The sequence below is a fragment of the Oncorhynchus mykiss genome, chromosome 18 (genome assembly GCF_057628025.1).
Source record: "Oncorhynchus mykiss isolate SJ-2025 chromosome 18, ASM5762802v1, whole genome shotgun sequence".
Classification (NCBI taxonomy): domain Eukaryota; kingdom Metazoa; phylum Chordata; class Actinopteri; order Salmoniformes; family Salmonidae; genus Oncorhynchus; species Oncorhynchus mykiss.
Genome location: NC_143039.1, coordinates 57,935,331 through 57,954,313, shown reverse-complemented (window position 1 = coordinate 57,954,313; position 18,983 = coordinate 57,935,331). Strand labels below are relative to the sequence as shown.

At 41.6% G+C, this 18,983-nt stretch overlaps 1 protein-coding gene across 6 annotated transcripts in view; it reads right to left on the bottom strand.

Annotated features, from left to right (window-relative positions):
* Positions 1–18,796, bottom strand: part of LOC110496437 (glucocorticoid-induced transcript 1 protein) — a 38,857-nt gene extending 20,061 nt beyond the window's left edge. For 2 of the 6 annotated variants that reach the window (XM_021572341.3, XM_021572344.3), the window contains exons 1-2: positions 17,628–18,464; positions 5,319–5,473 (exon numbers count right to left, since the gene is read on the bottom strand). In XM_021572341.3, coding sequence (XP_021428016.1) covers positions 5,319–5,473; positions 17,628–18,027 — 555 coding nt within the window. In that variant the 5' untranslated portion in view covers positions 18,028–18,464. Of the gene's footprint in view, positions 1–5,318; positions 5,474–17,627 lie in introns of all 6 variants that reach the window. The other 4 variants (XM_021572343.3, XM_090208869.1, XM_021572342.3 and 1 more) reach the window with 3 other exon arrangements.
* Positions 18,797–18,983: the final 187 nt, after the last annotated feature.

The window sequence follows — 18,983 nt, the reverse complement described above, 5'->3', positions numbered from 1 at the left end:
AAATTGAGAAATCAAGTGATTAAACTGAATAAAAAGAAGAAACTACACTATAAAACAAAGATAAATGACAAAGAATGATAGTAAAAACCTTGGAGTAACTTAAATGAAATGTTGGGCAAAAAGGCAAACTCTGCTCCATCATTCATTGAATCAGATGGCTCACTTATTACAAAACCCACTGATCTTGCCAAAGAAAAAATAATTAATGTAGTTGCCAATATTAGCAAACTTAGGCATGACATGCCAGCAACAAACGTTGACACTATACATCCAAGTATATCTGACTAAATTATGAAAGACAAGCATTGTTTTTTGAATTCTGTAAAGTAAGTGTGGAAGAGGTGTCATTTTTTGTTGTTGTCTATCAACAATGACAAGCCACTGGGGTCTGACAAGTTACTGAGGATAATTAGTGCATTATATTACCACTCCTATTTGCCATATCTTCAATCAGCCTGTTACCAGCAATTTGTAAACTTTCGGGAAAAATTGTGTTTGACCAGATACAAAGCAATTTCACAATAAACAAATGTACAGACTTTCAGCATGCTTATAGGGAAGGACATTCAACAAGCACAGCACTTACACAAATTACTTGAGATATTGATGATGAAAAGATTGTGTGGGGCTGTTTTGTTAAACTTCAGTGCGGCTTTTGACATTATCGATCATAGTCTGTTGCTGGAAAAACATATGTGTTATGGCTTTACACCCCCTACTATACTGTGGACAAAGAGTTACCCGTCTAACAGAACACAGAGGGTGTTGTTTAATTGGAAGCCTCTCCAACAGAATCCAGATAGACTCAGGAATTCCCCAGGGCAGCTGTCTAGGTCCCTTACTTTTAAAATCTTTACTAACGACATGCCACTGGCTTTGCATAAAACCAGTGTGTCTATTGTATACGGCTGACTCAACACTTTGCACGTCAGCTAGCACAGCAACTGAAATGACTGCAACAAAGAGCTGCAGTTAGTTTCAGAATGGGTGGCAAGGAATAAGTTAGTCCTAAATATTTCAAAAACTAAAAGCATTGTATTTGGAACAAATCATTCACTAAACCTCAACTAAACGTTGTAATGAATAACATGGTAATTGCTTGGAGTAACCTTGGATTGTAAACTGCCATGGTCAAAACATATTGATACAACAGTAGCTAGGATGGGGAGAAGTCTGTCCATAACAAAGCGCTGTTCTACATTCTTAACAGCACTATCAACAAGGCAGGTCCTACAGGTATTAGTTCTGTCACACCTGGACTACTGTTCAGTCGTGTAGTCAGGTGCCACAAAGAGGGACTTGTGAAAATTGCAATTGGCTCAGAACAGGGCAGCAAGCCTGGCCCTTGGATATACACAGAGAGCTAACATTAATAATATGCATGTCAATCTCTCCTGGTTCAAAGTGGAGGAGAGATTGACTTCATTACTTGTATTTGTGAGAGGTGTGAATGCACCAAGCTGTCTGTTTGAACTACTTACACACAGCTCAGACACCCATGCATACTCCACAAGACATGCCACAAGAGGTCTCTTCACAGTCCACAAGTCCAGAACAGACTATGGGAGGTGCACAGTACTACATAGAGCCATGATTACATGGAACTCTATTCCACATCAAGTAACTCATGCAGGCAGTAAAATTAGATTTTAAAAAAAAAACTGGTAAAAATACACCATATGGACCAGCGGGGACTGTGAAGCAACACAAACATAGGCACAGACACATCCATACAAACACACGTACACATGGACTTTGTGTTGTGGATATGTGGTAGAGTAGGGGCCTGAGGGCACACACTTATTAATATGTTGTGAAATCTGTTGTGAATGTATTGTAATGTTTAACTGTCTCAATTTTGCTGGACCCCAGGAAGAGTAGCTGCTGCCTTGACAACAGTTAAATGGGGAACCATAATAAATACAAATACAAGTAATGGGATGTCATCTCTGACTCCAACTGGCACTGGCTGCGGTGGTGTCATAACCCTGCTAGCTCGCTCTCACTGTGACTGGCTACTGCACTCAATGGTGTAAAGTCCTTAAGTAAAACGACTAAAGTACAACTTCAGTAGTTGTTGGGGCGATCAGTATTTTACTATTTATATTTTTGACAATTTTTATTTTACTACAATCCTTATATCAATAATTAACTTTTTACTCCATACATTTTCCGACACCCAAAAGTACTCAATAAATTTAGAAATCTTAGAAGGACAGGAAAATGGTCTAATTCACACGCTTATAAACAGAACATCCCTGGTCATCCCTACTGCTTCTGATCTAGCAGACTCACTAAACACATATGCTTCATTTGTAAATGAAGAGTGTTGGAGTGTGCCCCTGGCTTTCCATAAATTCAATAAATAAGAAAATGGTGCCATCGGATTTGCTAATATAAGGAATTTAAAATAATTTGTACTTTTAATTCTAATAATTAAGTATATGTCATAGTAAATACTTTTAGACTTATTTAAGTAGTATTTTACTGGGTGACTTTCACTCATTTTATTTGACTCAAGTATGACAATTGGTTACTTGTTCCACCACTGACTGCACTAGACCCAGAGCAGAAAGGATAAACTAAAGGCCAAATCTACCCCTTTAACAACCAGTTTGAGGGATCCAGAATATTGGGCTGACACTGTACAATCATGTTCAACACAGAAAGCAGAATGTCCATTAAAAGGCCTTTTCGTCCAGTTGGGAAGTAGGTTTAACCTAGGTCAGTGAAACTGGCCCAGTACACTACCTAGGCCTGCACAATCAATCTTCCACATACTTCTACTTATTGCTCTCGGTATAATCTTTGTGCTATGTGTTTGGGCATGTCTGTCATAACCTGGAAGGATGGTGTGGGTGTTGCAGGTCACATCACTATACAGAATAGGACCAGGAAGAAGAGGGGGAGGAGGAAAGAAATTCCAGTTCACAGACCCAATGGCTGAGAATTACAGAATAGAACGAGGAAAGGGTGGAGGGGAAGAAGGAGAAAGAAAAGCAGGAGGAGGAGAAAGACATGGAGGAGGAAGGGAAAATTCCAGCCGCAGCTGGACTGGCAGCAACATGGCTCTGTACAAACAGTTGACTTCATCTGACAAGCAGAAGCCATGTGTCACTCAGACAGACAGGAGCTCACATGTTCTCCACAATGACACCTTTGTGCTTCCATGACACCTAGGGCCTACTTGGTCAATACAAAAAAGCAGACATTTAATACAGAGAGCCAGGCTGGTTAATCTATAGCAAGGCTAGACAGGCCCGCAGCTGCGTAGGTGGTAAACGTCAAAGTGACTGGCGGAAACAGGGTGTGTAGACCTGTGAAAGAGGGCAACAGAGGCTAACTCATATCTGTGTGGGTAAGTGAATCAGTGACTGAGTAGTGTACAATCTGGATTGCCACCAGTAACTTGAAAGAGCCCACTTCCCTATGGTGATGCAGCGCAGTACTCAGCCACTTCATTTGATCACATTTGTTGCTGAGAATTCTCCTCGGCCAGCTAATAGCCTAACCACAGATCAAGAAACATTATGGTCTAAATGTTCGAATCCTGTTGATGCAGTATTATTTTGCTGTGACAATATACGTACAATTAGTACCTGTCCTTCACCTCAGTATACTGGTGCAAAACAAGCATGCTTTGCAGATCAGCAAACCAGAGCTAACCAGAGCTAACAATAAACCAGAGCTAACAATAAACCAGTGCTAACCAGAGCTATCAATAAACCAGAGCTAACCAGAGCTATCAATAAACCAGAGCTAACCAGAGCTATCAATAAACCAGAGCTAACCAGAGCTATCAATAAACCAGAGCTATCAATAAACCAGAGCTACCCAGAGCTATCAATAAACCAGAGCTAACAATAAAACAGAGCTAACAATAAACCAGAGCTAACAATAAACCAGAGCTAACAATAAACCAGAGCCATCAATAAACCAGACCTAACAATAAAACTAGAGCTAACAATAAACTAGAGCTAACAATAAACCAGAGCTATCAATAAACCAGAGCTATCAATAAACCAGAGCTAACAATAAACCAGAGCTAACAATAAACCAGAGCTAACCAGAGCTAACCAGAGCTATCAATAAACCAGAGCTAACCAGAGCTAACAATAAACCAGAGCTAACAATAAACCAGAGCTAACAATAAACCAGAGCAAACAATAAACCAGAGCAAACAATAAACCAGAGCAAACAATAAACCAGAGCAAACAATAAACCAGAGCAAACAATAAACCAGAGCAAACAATAAACCAGAGCAAACAATAAACCAGAGCTATCAATAAACCAGAGCTAACCAGAGCTATCAATAAACCAGAGCTAACCAGAGCCATCAATAAACCAGAGCTAACCAGAGCTATCAATAAACCAGAGCAAACAATAAACCAGACAAACAATAAACCAGAGCAAACAATAAACCAGAGCTATCAATAAACCAGAGCTAACCAGAGCTAACAATAAACCAGAGCTAACAATAAACCAGACCTATCAATAAACCAGAGCTAACCAGAGCTATCAATAAACCAGAGCTAACCAGAGCTAACAATTAACTAGAGCTAACAATAAACCAGACCTATCAATAAACCAGAGCTAACCAGAGCTATCAATAAACCAGAGCTAACCAGAGCTATCAATAAACCAGAGCTATCAATAAACCAGAGCTAACCAGAGCTATCAATAAACCAGAGCTAACCAGAGCTATCAATAAACCAGAGCTAACAATAAACCAGAGCTAACCAGAGCTATCAATAAACCAGAGCTAACCAGAGCTATCAATAAACCAGAGCTAACAATAAACCAGAGCTAACCAGAGCTATCAATAAACCAGAGCTAACCAGAGCTAACAATAAACCAGAGCTAACAATAAACCAGAGCTAACCAGAGCTATCAATAAACCAGAGCTAACCAGAGCTATCAATAAACCAGAGCTAACAATAAACCAGAGCTAACCAGAGCTATCAATAAACCAGAGCTAACCAGAGCTAACAATAAACCAGAGCTAACAATAAACCAGAGCTAACAATAAACCAGAGCCATCAATAAACCAGAGCCATAAATACATCTAGTTTCTTCTAGCTGGAATATCATTTGTTCTTTCTTGTTGAATAAATGTCACTTGCACTCATCTCTCTAGGACGACCGAACAAAGCGTGACACATGAAGGGTAGGGGGACAGGAAGTGAGGAGGCCCCAACTGGAGTGGATTTCTCTTTAATGCACGAAGCATAGTGTACATTCATTAATTCATTCATCTCAGCAGGGGGGGACCCAATAAAACATGAAATATAGGAGAGAGGAAGTAAGGGGACACCTACCTGAGTGGATTTATCTTTCATGCATGAGGGGTAGTGCACATGGTGGTCTCGAGGCCACTGGCCAGTGAGGTAGGGGCCGGTGATGGTACCCAGGGAGGAAGTCCGCCGGATTTCTCCTGAGTTACGCACCTGCTGCTGGGGTTTGGACCGCTCTACTGGAACGGGAGGGGGGAGAGACATTTTAATTGAGGAGGCTCTCAGAAGGCTCTGCCTGACCAAGTCCAATACTTTGTGCTTATAATCTATTAACAACTGATCAGATTACTATGCCAATCCACCTTCACATTCTGTACTGTCAGACGCAATCCCCACAATCTCTTTTCTAGAGGCAATATGTGAGGATGCAGACTGAGACGTCATGGTGTTGTTTTCAGAGACTGCAGGTTGACTTGGTTACCCTTGGAGCAGCCGAGAGCAGCCCAGCCTGTCCTCCCTCACTGTGAGGCAAAACCTGATTAAAAAAAAAAATCACACATACCCAAGGATCTGGGTCAAGGGTTGTGTGTTTGTTCTAGCAACACGCTCTAGTGTGAGTGCACGCGTGAGATAGAAACAACAATATTTACACCCTCCTAACCATGTGGCCTTGTATGGGGCTAGAATTTTCAAAAGCAAAAGGCTTCAACTCACAAGGTGCTAGCTAATATAGTAGGCATTTAGCAAAATTGACCAAACAGGCCAGGTTTGAACAACATTCCGGTATGAAATGAAACAGACTTGTGCTGTGTACCATAACACCTCTGATTTATGGAGGACTTGATCTATGCTGAAGCTGATATTTTTTTCCTGTGCTACAAAACCTCAATGTATGGCTATGATCGCAGGATTTGAGTGAAGCATTTGACGTTTTTCAAAAGACCCTAGGACAGCAGTGGTGTCCTTGAGTGTACTAGGTGGACTTAGGGCAGCGGGCCCCCTTACCCTGCCCATGAGGTGACTGACAAGCCCTGTAGGCCTTAGTGGGATCAAAGCCCACTGACAAAGGCACTGGGCAGGGTCACCTGGGACAAATCCACTGGATTACAGGTAAACACTACTACATTCTGAGAGAAGTAACAATAAGGCCTTGACTGTGATCTGACACACTGTCAAGCAGCAGTTTGCTGACCTGACACAGCTGAGGTCTGAAGAAGAACAGGAAGTAAGAAAGAGGAAATAATATGCTGAGCTCTTATTGAAAGATGCTGCTTGTGTTTCATCTCAGAAAGCTAAGTCAGCATGTCTGGCTTGAAGTCTTTTTCAGACTAAACACAAAAAGCACTGGGAAGCTTTAGAATTGTTGCATTTTAACACTAGGGCTGCAAAATGTATCTAACTCACATTCAAAAATCACAATATTGACGAGTAATATCCATTTCGCAAGAGACCCATATCACATGCAATATTTTGAAACTCCACTCAGCCGTGTGCAAAGTCAGTTTTTATTATACCCAAATCTTAGAATACTATAGTACCGTTTCATATGATACAACCAAATTTCTCAGATCTAAAACAACCAGATGACACCTCTTATAAAATGTTTATGAAGGAGTCAGTTGTTCATACATTGTTAAAGAATTTAAGCAACAGCAACTAATCTCTTGTACAGTGCATTCAGAAAGTATTCAGACCTTTTGTTACATTACAGCCTTATCCTAAAAATGGATTAAAATGTTTTTCCCCTCAATCTACACACAATACCCCATAATGAAAAGGAAAAAACAGGTTTACAGAAAAATACAAAAAACTGAAATAGCACATTTACATAAGTATTCAGACCCTTAACTCAGAACTTTGTTGAAGCACCTTTGGCAGCGATTACACCCTCCCTCTAGTCTTTTTAGGTATGACGCTACAAGCTTGGCACACCTGTATTTGGGGAGTTTCTCCCATTCTTCTCTGCAGATTCTCTCAAGCTCTGTCAGGTTGGATGGGGAGCATTGTAGCACAGCAATTTTCAGTTCTCTCCAGAGATGTTCGATCGGGTTCAAGTCCGGGCTCTGGCTGGGCCACTCAAGGACATTCAGAGATGTGTCCCAAAGCTTCACCTGCTTGGCTGTGTGCCACAGTCTGAGGTCCTGAGCAGGTTTTCATCAAAGGATCTCGCTGTACTTTTCTCCATTCATCTTTCCCTCTATCTTGACTAGTCTTCCCGTCCCTGCCTCTGAACTCCCCCACAGCATGATGCTGCCCCCGTAGAGATGATGCCAGGTTTCCTCCAGAATGTTTGGCATTCAGGCCAAAGAGTTCAATTTCAGTTTCATCAGACCAGAGAGTCCTTTAGGTGCCTTTTGGCAAAGTCATGTGCCTTTTACTGAGGAGTGGCTTCCTTTTGGCCACTCTACCATAAAGGCCTGATTGGTGGAGTGCTGCAAAGATGGGAGAACCTTCCAGAAGGACAACCATCTCCACAGAGGAACTTGGAGCTCTGTCAGAGTGACCATTAGGTTCTTGGTCACTATCCTCCGATTGCTCAGTTTGGCCAACTCTAGGAAGAGTCTTGGTTAATTCCAAACTTCTTCAATTTAAGAATGATGGAGGCCACTGTGTTCTTGGTTTTCACTCTGACATCCACTGTCAACTGTGGGACCTTATATAGACAGGTGTGTGCCTTTCCAAATCATGTCCAGACGATAGAATTTACCACAGGTGGACTCCAATCACGTTGTAGAAACAAATCAAGGATGATCAATGCAAACAGGATGCACCAGAGCAAAATGTTGAGGCTTATAGCAACGGGTTTGAATACTTACGTAACTAAGATTTGTTTTTTATAAATTTTCAAAAACAACGTTGCTTTGTCATTATGGGGTATTGTGTGTAGATTTATGAGGGAAAAAATGCATTTAATCCATTTTAGAATAAGGCTGTAACGTAAGTAAATGTGGAGATAGGGAAGGGGTCTGAATACTGTCCGAATGCACTGCATGTGCCGGTCCAATAATGTCCACTTCACTTTTATGCACATAATCACGTGGCAGCTGTAATCAGCCAGCTATATCCACTACCGGCTATCACTCACCTGCTTCTCATCTGCTATTCAAATCAATGTTTATTTGTCACGTGCGCCAAATACAACAGGATACATACAACCTTACAGAAATGCTTACTTACAGGCTCTAACCAACAGTGCAATAAAAAATAAATAAAAGGTATTAGGTGAACAATAGGTAAGTAAAGAAATAAAAACAACAGTAAAAAGACTGAAAACTAACAGTATAGAGGCTATATACCGTAGCGAGGCTATATACAGGCACCGGTTAGTCAGGCTGATTGAGGTAGTATGTACATGTAGGTATGGTTAAAGTGACTATGCATATATGATAAACAAAGAGTAGCAGTAGCATAAAAGAAGGGTTGGCAGGACACAAGGCAGATAGACCGGGTAGCCAATGTGCGGGACACCGTTTGGTCGGGCTAATTGAGGTAGTATGTACATGAATGTATAGTTAAAGTGACTATGCATATATGATAAACAGAGAGTAGCAGCAGTGTAAAAGAGGGGTTGGGGGGTGAGGGGGAGGCACACAATGCAAATTGTCCAGGTAGCCATTTGATTACCTGTTCAGGAGTCTTATGGCTTGGGGGTAAAAACTGTTGAGAAGCCTTTTGGTCCTTGACTTGGCACTCCGGTACCGCTTGCCATGCGGTAGTAGAGAGAACAGTCTATAACTGGGGTGGCTGGGGTCATTGAAAATTCTTAGGGCCTTTCTCTGACACCGCCTGGAATAGAGGTCCTGGATGGCAGGAAGCTTAGCTCCAGTGATGTACTGGGCCGTACGCATGACCCTCTGTAGTGCCTTGCGGTCAGAGGCTGAGCAGTTGCCGTACCAGGCAGTGATGCAACCAGTCAGAATACACTTCCTGCACATCTATTCCTCCATCACGCACCTGCTTCTCTCCTTCTAGTCCTCCGGTACATCTATTTCTCCATCCCTCACCTGCTTCTCTCCTTCTAGTCCTCCTGTACATCTATTTCTCCATCCCTCACCTGCTTCTCTCCTTCTAGTCCTCCTGTACATCTATTTCTCCATCCCTCACCTGCTTCTCTCCTTCTAGTCCTCCGGTACATCTATTCCTCCATCACGCACCTGCTTCTCTCCTTCTAGTCCTCCGGTACATCTATTCCTCCATCACTCACCTGCTTCTCTCCTTCTAGTCCTCCGGTACATCTATTCCTCCATCACTCACCTGCTTCTCTCCTTCTAGTCCTCAGGTACATCTATTCCTCCATCACTCACCTGCTTCTCTCCTTCTGGTCCTCCTGTACACCTATTCCTCCATCCCTCACCTGCTTCTCTCCATCCACTCCTCATGCATACCTATTCCTATATAATTATTTAAATCAGAATTGAACCGTGATGGTGAGTGGAGATGCAGTCCCGGATGAGTCTTCTGTTACATTTTGATACATTGGAGCAGAGTTTGATACATTGTGTATTTCCTCACTGGTATACGAGCACAGGGCAGTCTGAGTACTGCGTGCAACAGGCATGTTTACAGCAAAGAAAACTTGTCTAACATTAGAATAATGTTGGTATCTTGACAACACTACTTCAAAGGGTTCTCCTATGTGGACAGCCGGTTCTAGATAGAGAATAAGGGTGCTAAGAGTGTAGGTCTTCCTCACACCAGCTCTACAGCCTCAGGCGGCTGTGTCTGTAATGGTTAGATAAGTTACACTAGGATGTGACACACAGGAGATTATTGCTCATGATGAGGCTAGGTGGAACAGGTCTGGGCTCAAAACGGATCAAGCTTCTCCTACGGCCTAGTAGGTAGGGCTGGGTGGTATACCGTATTTTACTATATACACCGGTATTAATGCAGGAACCGGTTTGCGTTTTTACTTTACCTTCTATAACGGTTTGTTAAATGTGATATGCCGTGTGTAACGTCCATTTTTATAGTTTACTCCCCTACTTGAGTCATCCCTCTCCGCTCTCTCTCCATGCCGCTTTCCACACAGACCTCGTCCCACCCCGTCACTCAGGGAGCGAATTTGTTGTTTCTTGACCACGAGACACTTGCGTTCAGTCTGCATGGTCAGTGCAGCACGTGCAATGATGTTGTTTCCACCTTGTGTGTGTGTGTGTGTGTGTGTGTATAAACTAGGGAATGGATGATTCATTAAGGCCGATTTTTTTATATTTTTTTATACACCTTTATTTAATCTTTATTTAACTAGGCAAGTCAGTTAAGAACATGTTCTTATTTTCAATGACGACCTAGGAACAGTGGTTTAACTGCCTTGTTCAGGGCCAGAATGACAGATTTTTACATTGTCAGCTCGGGGGATTCAATCTTGCAACCTTACAGTTAACTAGTCCAACGCTCTAACCACCTGCCTCTCATTACACTCCACGAGGAGCCAGCCTGTTACGTGAGTGCAGTAAGTCAAGGTAAGTTGCTAGCTACCAAAACGTATCTTATAGAAAACAATCAATCATAATCACTAGTTAACTACACATGGTTGATGATATTACTAGTTTATCTAGCGTGTCCTGCTTTGCATATAACCGATGCGGTGCGAAAAAGGACTGAAAAAAGGACTGTCCTTGCTCCAATGTGTACCTAACCATAAACATCAATGCCTTTCTTAAAATCAATACACAGAAGTATATATTTTTAACCCTGCATATTTAGCTGAAAGAAATCCAGGTGAAATTGTGTCACTTCTCTTGCGTTCATTGCACGCAGAGTCAGGGTTTATGCAACAGTTTGGGCTGCCTAATTTGCCAGAATTTTACGTAATTATGACAACATTGAAGGTTGTGCAATGTAACAGGAATATTTAGACTTATGGATGCCTCCCCTTAGATAAAATACGGAACGGTTCCGTATTTCACTGAAAAAATAAACGTCTTGCTTTCGAGATGATAGTTTCCGGATTCTACCATATTAATGACCTAAGGCTCATATTTGTGTGTGTTATTATGTTATAATTAAGTCTATGATTTGTTAGAGTAGTCTGACTGAGCGATGGTAGGCACCAGCAGGCTCGTAAGCATTCATTCAAACAGCACTTTCGTGCATTTTGCCAGCAGTTCTTCCCTGTGCTTCAAGCACAGCCCTGTTTATGACTTCAAGCCCATCAACTCCCGAGATTAGGCTGGTGTAATCGATATGAAATGGCTAGCTAGTAAGCGAGGTGCGCGCTAATAGCGTTTCAAAAGTCACTCGCTCTGAGACTTGGAGTAGTTATTCCCCTTGCTCTGAATGGGTAACGCTGGTTCGAGCCCAGGTAGGGGCAAGGAGAGGGACGGAAGCTATACTGTTACACTGGTAATACTAAAGTGCCTAAAAGAACATCCAATAGTCAAAAGGTATAGGAAATACAAATGGTATAGAGAGAAATAGTCCTATAATAACTACAAACTAAAACTTGTTACCTGGGAATATTGAAGACTCATGTTAAAAGGAACCACCAGCTTTCATATGTTCTCATGTTCTTCTCCAACACTTTGTTTTTGCATTATTTAAACCAAATTGAACATGTTTCATTATTTATTTGAGGCTAAATTGATTTTATTGATGTATTATATTAAGTTAAAATAAGTGTTAATTCAGTATTGTTGTAATTGTCATTATTACAAATAAATAAAAATACATTTATAAAAATTGGCCGATTAATCGGCATCGGCTTTTTTTGGTCCTCCAATAAATCGGTATTGAAAAATCATAAATCGGTCGACCTCTAGTGTAAACATGAGTTTGTATGTGCCTCCTCATGCCTAGGCCTTTGCGTTACGTAGGCAGTCAATGACTAACAAACTGCACCAACAACCTTAGGAGAGTTCTTTCAGTCCAGCTCAGAACAAGGTTTGACCTTTTCCAAAAAGTGACATGGCATAGGGAAGAAAACGCTATACAGAACTTAGACATGTTACCAGAGAACCTAGAGCACTGAAAACATCTGTCACAGATACATGTTGTCTAAAACACTTCCTGTATTTTGTCATAGTTGGCAATACAAGCATTAATATCAACATTAGGAAACGAGAAAATCAAACAGCACTTTGATAATATCTGATAAAACGGTAGGTAAATCCCTAACGCACAAGGGGGGGTGGGGGGGGGGGCTGTAAAGGAATGGATATATATGCAAATGTCCTTCAAAGCTAGGCAGTGTGACACGCTGTCACGCGGAAGGTTAGAAAACCAATGGCACTAGTCAGATAAAGACTAAACATATAAGCTGGAGTCTTCAGGGGATCTTATCAAAATAAAGCCCAACGGTTACAGTCAGGTTTCACAAGGTTTGGCCTAGAAGTAAAGAATTTAATGAAGGAAAGAGAGCCAACCAGACTGAATGCTGCTCTCACGAAAGAAACGTAGTCAAATCTGTTTGGTTCCCATGCTTGGCCAACCTGTAGTCAGTTTTAAAATAATAGTTAAACAGTGCTGGAAAATGTAGAACACGATACTATATAAAATAGGCCTACTATAAGTAATAATTTAAAATAAAACAGGGTGCTAATCAGGGCCTACAACTAATGAAGCCATGACAGTTACAAAGACTGTTCTAAGCCCAACATACTTTCTCCCCAGGCCACAGGCTAACACAAATGCCCATACCATTACCTGACACACACATAAATGCACAGTGCAACCTTCCAGTTAATCCTAAACTGCTGAACAATGGTGAGGCATGGACCAACTATGTATCAAATACACACAAAATGATTTAGATGAAGGTGATCGATGGCAATTACCAGGGGAACAAACAGAGAAAGGAACGGTGTTGACTGACAGAGAAACTCTCCCACATCACACCAGACAGAACAATGTTTGACGGAACGCCTTACATATGGAACACCTATCCTAACAGGAACATGTCACAGGTTTAGGCCTAGGTTACATATGGAACACCTATCCTAACAGGAACATGTCACAGGTTTAGGCCTAGGTTACATATGGAACACCTATCCTAACAGGAACATGTCACAGGTTTAGGCCTAGGTTACATATGGAACACCTATCCTAACAGGAACATGTCACAGGTTTAGGCCTAGGTTACATATGGAACACCTATCCTAACAGGAACGTCACAGGTTTAGGCCTAGGTTACATATGGAACACCTATCCTAACAGGAACGTCACAGGTTTAGGCCTAGGTTACATATGGAACACCTATCCTAACAGGAACGTCACAGGCCTAGGTTACATATGTGACGGAAACAACAGCTAAACCATGCAATAACCATCAGTCTCAGGTCATTTAATAACCCTAATATGGTTATGGCCCCCATTACAATAGCATATTGACTACAGCATGACCATTCACAGGTTCACATTATGTAACCACTAACATAATGTGACTAAAACAACTACTAATCTAAACATTGAATGATTCAATGAAACTGGCCAAGATAACTTTTGAAATAATGCTTTGATTATACTTGGAAATGATTGCCGATCTCTAGCCAATACATACAAACAAACTATAAAATCGGTGGCTCTGGATAAGAACTTCAGCTAAACTACTATTTTGGAAACAGAACTTCCTGCCTCTACATTGAGAGCGCCCATCATCATGCCCTCAAAATATAAAGAAAAACACCCTTATTCCCACTTTGGAACAATGCCCTGGGTGCATATGCTTTCCGGCAATTTCAATGATTCCCAGCCAGACCAAAATGTCAAAACGTAAACAATGGAAAGAATAAGTTGAAATAGCCTAACATTTGTGTCTGGTCGCAGATACAAGCATCTCTAGCCAAGATGTAGGCTTACCTTTCATGGAGAAGGCTAGGGGACACTTATTTGACAGTTGTGACAGAAAAGTATGGGATGATTCAAAATTATAGTTCTTAAATAATGGTGTAGATGAAATCACTCTCACTGTGCAGCCGAACAGCATTGAAAGATTTACGAAGGGTTTAATAATAATATAAATACATGACACTTAGCAGACTGTTATCCAAAGCCACCTGCAGTAGTGTGTGAATATATTTTGAGTGTGTGCAAGTGATCCCTGCAGGAATTTAACCCGTGGTCTTTGTGTTGCCAGAGTTTGAATGCACAGCATTCACACAAGATACACAATCCCTCTCCATCTGCACAACTAACTCATTCATTCAACCACTTACTATTTAAAGGCAAGATAAAATATTGGAGTTTGGAAGAGAGGCCGGTTGTGTTCACTGTTCAAGGTGATGAGGTCACCTATTAATCAGTCATAATAGCTCTCTCATTAAGTGTGGCTGACAGTTCAGCACAGGGTCACACAAGGAATGTCACTAGCAGAACAGGCTCTTTACATGACAGATTCCTATAGAGCTGTCCAAAACTAGTGCACTAGGTGCCATTTTGGAAGCCTGTGGCTCTGGTCAAAAGTAGTGCACTAGCTTAATATAGGACGTAGCTCACAGATTTGCAGTATGGATACTTTCATCAGGAAGTAGATGGTTGTTGTGGTGTTGTGTTCCTTTAATGCCAAGCCTATTACCGGAAGCTGCCTTAACTTTGTTTTACAGCTTCACGAGAGCATAGTGGACTGGCTAATTAACTGATGCGTCACACACACACTTTTCAGTGTAGTTTACAACACTCTCTCTCTCTCTGAAGTTATACCTGGAGAGAGTTCAAAAGAAATCCCTTGTAGTTAATGACTTCAAGTGTCAAAAGGAACGTATATTAGATTAGATAACACCTACGTAAACATATTCACTGTCCCATTGTTCATAACTTGACATGTCACAGGTTTAGGCCTAGGTTACATATGGAAGTGATCTGTCCCCCCCCGAAGATAAAACGGTTCCATTTTCACCATTAAAGCCATTCATGCCAGAGTATTCTAAATCACTCCCAGCCTGCAGTCCTCTATAAGCCTGCTTTACAAGCAATATGCTTAAAGACCTGTAACCATAACGGCACAACTTTACAGCTTCGCCACTTCTCGTCTCACGAATCCTCCTTTTGTACAACAAGGTATTGATTGTTCTATACATAATGGGTTATGAGCCCAGATTCAATATACTATGGAAATGCAAGCAGCAGATGTACTCTGCAGAACACCCCCGCTCAAAATCAATGCCTCAACAGAATGCCCCTGTAGCAATGTGAGTTAGGCCTGTCTCTACTCCAACAGAGAACTGACAGAGTGTTAGCCAACTTCAAACAGATGGTTTTAAACACCTTCCTGTTATTTCTGGTTCATATAAGCTAGATTTCAGCTAAAGGTGATTTGTTAATAGGGCCTTTTGAGTCACGATGAATGAAAATGAATGAGACTGTTGTGGGACCATCACTCTACAGGGGTTCACCAAGTCTAAGGTTCTGAGAGATGACATCACCATCATCATGCTTAAAGTTGCACGATACAGTAATTGCTCCACCATTTCCTGGTTGGTAAACATCTAGTTTGCTTCATTTCAGTTTATGTAACAGAATAAGCTAGTATAGTGTAGGAAATAATTGTACCATCTAAAACAGCTGTGAAGTATATTTTCCATAAGCAAAAATATTGTTGTTTCAGCTGTTTGAAGCTGATGTACAAAACAGACACAACAACATAACTTAACGGGAGGCATAGAAATAACGCACATAGAACAGATCTACCGCTTCTTAGACTTGCTTTCAAGTAGAATGATAGTTATAGAACTCACATTTCCATGTGAATTTGGTCAGTCAAAAAGTTACATATTGCCACTTTAAAAGGTAATGTGATGGAACGTCAGAATATGTCACCATGGCCTGAACACTTTCAGCAGCGACCAACCAGAGTGAGCAGGAAGGAATGAATAGCCTGTCTCCTAACAGACCTGCCTGTCACCCATTATCAAACAAACAACATTTATGCACAGACTAGTGCATGCTGCACAGTTACATGGAACACCTATCCTAAACAGTTACATCTGAGAAATCTAGCCTTTAGAATATCATGTGCTTTCTATGAGATTGTATGATAAGACGGCTCATTTTGGGGGGCTTTTCCATTCTGTGCGCTGCAATCAAATCAAATGTATTTATATAGCCCTTCGTACATCAGCTGATATCTCAAAGTGCTGTACAGAAACCCAGCCTAAAACTCCAAACAGCAAGCAATGCAGGTGTAGAAGCACGGTGGCTAGGAAAAACTCCCTAGAAAGGCCAAAACCTAGTTTTGGAGGTTAGTTTTGGCAGAATGGGATTCAACCCAAGTCATGGGGCCAACTGTCCAATGCCCTGCACCTAAAATGTGCAGAACATCTCCATATTGCATTCATCATCTCTGGCTTGACACAGAGTAAGGTCAAGGGTCAAGGCTTTCTAGGGGGTCTGGGTCATGGTATCCCACTGTCAAAGCAGTAGTACTACCAGCAGACAGTACTACTAGACCTGCAGAATTTGCATTGCACACCTGGGTACTGTAGTCATATTTGGGTCTCCTATTTTGAAAGAGGGTGAATAGAGACCATATATTGTGGACCTGGTAGCTAGAGAAATGCATTGGAATACCCTGTCTCTACCTCTTCTAGGATCCATGCAATCATAAGTGCTGGGAAAGAATAGCACTCCAAAATAGCATTTCACCTCTTAGATGGATGTATTTATCTGTCAAATATAGTACATTGCACTCCTGCACACCTGTAAGGTGTCGAATAACAGTGCAGCTTTAGAAAAACGTATTTGCAACGAGCAGGAGCAGCACTTGCAATATAATTATCGTGTTTACGTCTCGAAATGCACTCGCTCCTGCTAGGCCTCAGTGTTGTCATAAGCGAACGACCTTCCCTCGACTACGTAATTCTTTCCATTCCTTAGCACCGGCAAACAAGCGTACACTTGACAAGATACCTAAATAAATGACTATGTCACACTAATCATGATTGGTATTTAGTTAACCATTTTAACATGTCCACTATGTGGTTGCCGTTGCCAGTATTCTAGATATGTAACCCGTATTTAGCCTAACTGGCGCGCGCTGGCCTGGGGGTACAGTAACTGCATCATCACCATAATAATATAATAGCCACCGAGACCATTCATCGAAAGCCCAAAGCAATTGTTTGAACATTAAACAACAGTTAATATGCACGTCTGCTTTCGAAGTATCCCCTCGATGCCAATTCATTATTTGAACATGACAACATTTGGCTACTGGGTCCATAATCATTCATACGCAATAAATTACATCATTGTCAGGGTTAGTAAGGTATGTTAGTTACTATATCTGGATAGGCTTATAAACACACAATGTTGAGAAAAATAATGTTTGCGTGCTAGTGATGCTGATGCGTCTAGCAGAGACCCCCGATCTGACCCAATTAGCTTGCTAATTATAGCAACATATTGCATATTTAGCTTTGGAAGCAATAAATGATGGACAAGCGGGTACTACTGCACCTTTGAAAACAGGCGAGTTCGGACACTGCTCAGGTGAGCCCTTGCTGTCCGGCGGCGATCGTCTTTGCCTTGCGACCAGCCTGCCCTCCACCGAGCCGTTTCCAACCGGATTCGCGAGTAGCAGCTGCGTCGGACTGCCAGGACTGTTGCAACCGGACGTCGATGTCGGTCCTGTATTGCTCGCGATTGTGAATGAAGAGGAGCAGGGGCGGGTTGGGCTGTGCTGACTTCCACGCAAGAGCTGGTACGGCACCGTGGCACGAATAGGCTGCAGCCGGATCGTGGTGGTGTTGCAGTTGCTGCAGCCGGCTGGAGAGATGGTTGGAGAGCCGTCACCGCTACGCTTGACCCTCTTTTGCTGCGGTTGGGTTGAATTGGTTGCTGATGATGCTGTCGACATGATGTTGATTGCCACAGTGCAACTCTTCCAGTTAAAAAACTTGCCAAAAATACAAAGTAGTCTTGAATAAAACTCACGTTACCGGAAAGTATTTTCGTTGGCTTGCTCAAGAATATAAATGTGACATAAGAAAGCAAGTTGGTAACTTTCCCAAAAAAGTTAGCTGGAACATATGTTTTTGTAAAAGTGTAGTTGAGAGTAAACTGCTTAGCTACCTACATTTTTCGCACTTTTCCTGCTACTTGTCATTTTTGAAGTGTTCGAACAAGTATGGATTCCCGAAAAACTCTCAATTAAACATCTTCATATTGAACAAAAACGACTTTAACCACGAACTGTACTTATAAAAGCGCAATCACAACATAGCTAGCTAGTTTTGTCTCAATGTTGTCTTGCAACACGCAACCCCTTTCCTGTGTTCCTCCTCTGTCAAAACTACTGGTTGACGAATCAGGGCGTGGCAAAATCACTCACTGTAAAGCTCTGATTGGTCAAAATAATACTGTAAGGTCGAGGTCATTGGCCAAATTCTAAGCATCCACCAATCGATTCATTGAAGTTAGTTGAAAATTCAACGTAGACTGCTCTCGAGATAGCTAAAAGGACTGCCCTGAGTGGCGCAGAGTTAAATTGATGCGGAGTTAAATCTTAGAGAAATGGGTTGTGCAGAATATTCCGTAAAAAAAGAAAGGTCATCTGAGTTTATGTTGATAACTGCACTGTATCCATAATGCCGAGTGAAAAACAACTGGGAACTCGGAAAAATGATGTCAAATCATGACGTCGGTGATCTTTAAGTCAGAAAGTCGGAGCTCTAGAAAGACGCAGAGTTCCCGAGTTGGATGACCAATCAAATCGATTTTTCCCCAAGCGGCTTTAGACCAGTCATCGTCGTGGCATTGACAAGTTTGAGTAAATTGAAACAACCACTGCACAGTTTAAAGATTAAACTATTG